The sequence below is a fragment of the Nicotiana attenuata genome, unplaced genomic scaffold (genome assembly GCF_001879085.1).
Source record: "Nicotiana attenuata strain UT unplaced genomic scaffold, NIATTr2, whole genome shotgun sequence".
Classification (NCBI taxonomy): domain Eukaryota; kingdom Viridiplantae; phylum Streptophyta; class Magnoliopsida; order Solanales; family Solanaceae; genus Nicotiana; species Nicotiana attenuata.
Genome location: NW_017682528.1, coordinates 5,095 through 9,737, shown reverse-complemented (window position 1 = coordinate 9,737; position 4,643 = coordinate 5,095). Strand labels below are relative to the sequence as shown.

Sequence of the window (4,643 nt, the reverse complement as noted above, 5' to 3'; positions counted from 1 at the left end):
TTTATGTTTTATGCTTGTGTTTTTTTGGTTATTTCAGCCCATAGAGCTGAAGTTTTTAGGTTCATTTTGTATAACTTCAGCCCAGAGAGCTGATGTTTTTGTTTGTACTTTGTATGTTGTTCTCATCTCTTTTTGTATCAATGTAATTCTCATCCTCTTTCTTCTTAGCTTTCTATTGCATTATCCTTGTTATTTGTTGGTATTTGCTTTATACTTCTTAGTTGGTTTTTATGTTTAGTTTTTGTAATTCTTTTTTATGTTTTTATGTTGTGCTTTTTTGTTTACTTCAGCATATTCATTAATGAATATGCTGAAGTTATTAAGTTCATTTTCTATAACTTCAGCTTATAGATGCTGAAGATTTTATTTGTACATGCCTTTTTTTTTGTGCTGTACGCGTATGTGTGTGTTTGTGTTAAGGATGTGTATTTCACATACTGTAACCAAACATGTAAGCTTGCGCAACAAAAATGAGTGATTTGTACTTTAGCAGTATATAAAATAGTCCAAGAGCTTCTTTTTTTATTCCTATGAAAAAAATCACATTTCAAATATGTCATACAATAATGAAAGTCTAAATTCAGACCAAGGATTATTGAAGGTTGGAGTATTTTTCAGTGTGTTTCTTTGAATATGGATGAGGTGCTGGAGAAGACAAGCAAGTTGTTCTGTTATGCCCAACTTGTTTACATCGACTGCATTTGGTAGACTTGAATGGTACTGATTCAGTCACAGGTATATGCCTCTTCTTTTGTCTTCTTCCTTATAAAATCTCTACATCGGGAGGTTTTGTGATCTCAGATTGTACATTTTGTGGTATATCCCATGATTTTTGATCTCCCACGGTATTCACATGTCCTTCATATGTTTTCAACCATGTTTCCTTGAATACCAATTTGAGCAGTAATCAGATTTCTGCATATATCTCTTATTAATAGCAGCAATTGCATGTGGACAGGGCAATTCATCAAGTTGGAATTCCAGGCAGTCACAAGTTCTCTTGTTTAAGTCCACAATGAATTCGATTCCTTCACTATTTATTCTGAACAACATTGAATCAAGGTTGAACACCTAACAAGGAATAAAAAATTAAGACAAACTATATTAGTGTATTGTTGCTTCAAAAAGAAAAAGTATGAAATTTTTTAAATGTAAGAAGTAAATCACTACAACAGATATAAAAAGCTGAAGTTAATAAATATACTCACAAACATTTTACAAGCCAAGTCCATCTTCTTAGTCATCTCTTCTTCTGCCCATATTGATACTCTGTGAAAAGTTTCATTTGCCTTTTTTCTCCGTTCGTAAAGTTACTCTCCCAACTTTTCTTGGATGAAATCTAACATTCTTAAAATAGGCATTTCTCTCCCTTTTAGTAAAACGGAATTCATTGATTCTACCGTGTTTGTTGTTAGCATATCATAACATCGCCGTGGGAACCACGATCGAGCCCATCTCTCTGGAGGCTCTTCCATTATGTAATTGTATGTTTTCTTGTCAATACTTTTGAGTTGGGACATTAACTGATTAAAATCTTCACGTTTGTATGACCTTGCAGCACTTTGAAAAAGATTTATTACCGTAGCTTTTGCATGTCTTTGCTTTAAATTTTTCTCAAAGTGATAGAGGCAGATACCATGGTGAGCTTCAGGAAAAACTTTTTTAATCCCATTTGCAATCGATTTATTTCTATCTGACAAGAAAACCAATTCAAGACGGACTTGAATTGCTTTTCTCATTTCCCCGAAGAACCAAATGTATGCCTCATTGTTTTTTGATTCCGCTACACCAAAACATAGAGGAAAGATTTGATTGTTTGCATCCTTTGATACAACAACAAATAGAACACCACGATATTTGGACTTTAAAGACATTGCATCTACTGAAATAATGGGTCTACAGTAGGACCAACCAGCTACTGATGCCGCAGGAGCAAAGAACATGTAAGCAAATTTGTACAGTGAAACACAAAAAAACAAATCATAAGATGTGAAAATTTTCAAATAGGAACATTTGAAACTTGAGGCTGATGGTTAGTATTGTTTTGCTTACCTATTCTGCCCACCTCTTTTTATGCTTGTGTACGTTCCTGGGTTTTTGCACACCATCATGTGTAGGTATGAAGGAAGAATCCGGTAGTTCTCTTCAGGTGTTCCCCTTATGCAAGCAACAGATTTTTGAATAGCACGCCATGCCTTGTGATAACTAATGTCAATTCCAAATTTCTTTTTCATTTCATTTTCTACAAAGGCTGGTGTAGCCTCTATCTTTTTGTCTCGAACATGTTCTATAATTTGTTCACTTATAAAATTTGATGTAGCATGCTTCTGATTTGATTTTCTTGCATCAACCGCGCATTCATGGATGTTATGATATTTTATCACCCTGAATAGTGTGGAATTTTTTATTCCGGTAGCACGTACATTCCAGCCACATTTGTCCACAATGCATTTCAGCTCGTATCTCTTTGAACATGATCTAACAGCAGTGAATTCAACTTTCTGATTTATCTCCAAGCTGCAGAAAAATTTAGTCATGTTTTGTTTGTTCTCAAAAATTGATCCGACTCTTATTTCCTCAGGCAACGCATCGTGCCTAAGTATTTTACATGGTGGAGATTCTTTCAGCTTTCTCCTCACTCTTTTTCTTGATTTCTGAGAAGCACAAGAAGTTTCTGCAATTTCTTCAATTCTATCTGATGTTATCGGTATAAGTTCCATGTTTATTTCATCTTCGTTGTTGCTTATCATTGTGTCACACCTCCTTTTTCTACACCCGTGAGGGCATAAAGGAGTTTTTCCAATTAAAGGACAGTCGGAACGGGATTTATTATTGTGATTTCAGAGTCGCCACTTGGGAGATTAATGGTGTCCCAAGTCACCGGTTGAATTCCGAACCGAGGAAATTATTGACTCTGTTAACAGTCCGCGAACCAGAAATTCGGATAAGGAATTCTGTTAACCCGGGAGAAGGTGTTAGGCATTCCCGGGTTCCGTGGTTCTAGCACGGTCGCTCAACTGTTGTATTTGATTTTATCTGATTTCAAAACATGTTTTAATCTATGTGCTTTTTAACCGCTTTTATCGAACCGCGTCACATAAATGCACCCGCGATTTTTGACACATTTTGACTTCGTTGAGATTTGGATTTGGGTCACATAAATGCGCACCCGAGTTTAGGAAGGTAATGTTATTAAAATACGCGCTTAAAGAGGCTAACGCGTTATTATCTTTGGGGAAGGCCGTGAAATTCGCTAAACGGCCCATCCTGAAGTCTAGGTATTTTAACACAAACACTTATCGAGGGCCTTTGTCTAGCGAGGCTCGTCTCGTTTATTATTTGAAGTCTAGTCCTAAAGTAAACTATGATTTTCTACTTAATTTGTCTCTAATAAAAGAAGAAGCCTTTATTAATCGGTGTAAACTAGCATTGAAAGGTATTATAACATGATATTAAATCAAGCAAAACTTTAATAGTCGTCATGGGATCTTCAGCAGATTGGGCTTCATAACAGCCTAAAAGGAGGAGACTCAATTGACCTCACAAGGGACAGGTTGTCCGAGGTTGGGCCCTAAACAGGTTCAGGCCCAAGTCTTATTCACCTCAAAAGTGGTCACGTTTGAGACCCTTAAATGCCTAGATTCCTTACTGACTTTTATTTGTGATTTTGGCTGTCAACGAGCCTGATTATTGGTGAAACACACAGGCACTCATAGGCTTAGGCCCAGGTCCCCACGAGTACATAAATCTGACTGGACTTGGGCCGTTCACTAAAATATTGAGGCCCAAACGACTTGCAAATAGACTGGTTTGTTAAACCAAAGAGACCCACAATTCAATTAGACTAAACGCTTATTGAAGTTACTACAAGTTAATACAAGTGTGTTCAGCAATTTACAATCAGGACAGCATACAGAAGCTACTACAAGTCTACAGCTAGGTAACCATGAGTCAAAACAGTCCGAAATGGTCCAAATTACTACTTACACAGCCCAGTTTTAGTTCCACTATGCATACAGGAGTAACAATATGCCACTAATCAAATCACAAAAGTTTATCTAAAACATACAGAATTGTTAAAATTACAAGGCAATATCTGAATTTTGGGCTTCAATTTCATTTCATGTTTTCAACAGGAGATGCTACATCAAACCAGTCTCGAAGTGTACCTGGAATTAGAAAGGAATAGGAAATGAGAGAAGTCAGCAGCAATAGCAGGACTCAACAGCAATTCAGGAACAATTTCAGAAATCCAGTAATGGATTAATCAACGCAGCAACATCAAGAGCAATTTCGAATCAAAATAACTTCTCAAACACCCAAGAACATTTCAGCAATCAAAAACCCACTAAACTGACCCAAAACTGACTTGTTTGAACTCAAAACTCAATCGAAATCAAACCAGGAATGATTCTGAACCTCAGCTATCAGAATTTGAGCTAAGAAATGCAAATCAACCACTAAACTTGAAATCAACCTAAGAAATGAATGGAACTGTACGTTTTTTTTTTTGAATTTTCTGTAGCTTTTGTATATTTTTTTTTTTGAGATTTTAGGATGGAAAAGAGACTTCAAAATTTCAGATCTAGAATTTGAATCTGGGAATTCAAATTTGGATTCTGGAAACTATAGCCTAGTGTTTT

General features: G+C 36.0%; 1 protein-coding gene across 1 annotated transcript; it reads right to left on the bottom strand.

The window, feature by feature from the left end:
• Positions 1 to 892: 892 nt before the first annotated feature.
• LOC109222009 lies at positions 893 to 2,750 on the bottom strand (the record flags this gene model as incomplete). Its single annotated transcript, XM_019386425.1, has 3 exons — positions 2,053 to 2,750; positions 1,581 to 1,896; positions 893 to 1,071 (listed from the first exon to the last, which is right to left on the bottom strand). Coding segments are annotated over exons 1-3 (1,193 nt in total), but the record flags the coding sequence as incomplete, so codon positions are not given.
• Between the last annotated feature and the right edge of the window lie 1,893 nt (positions 2,751 to 4,643).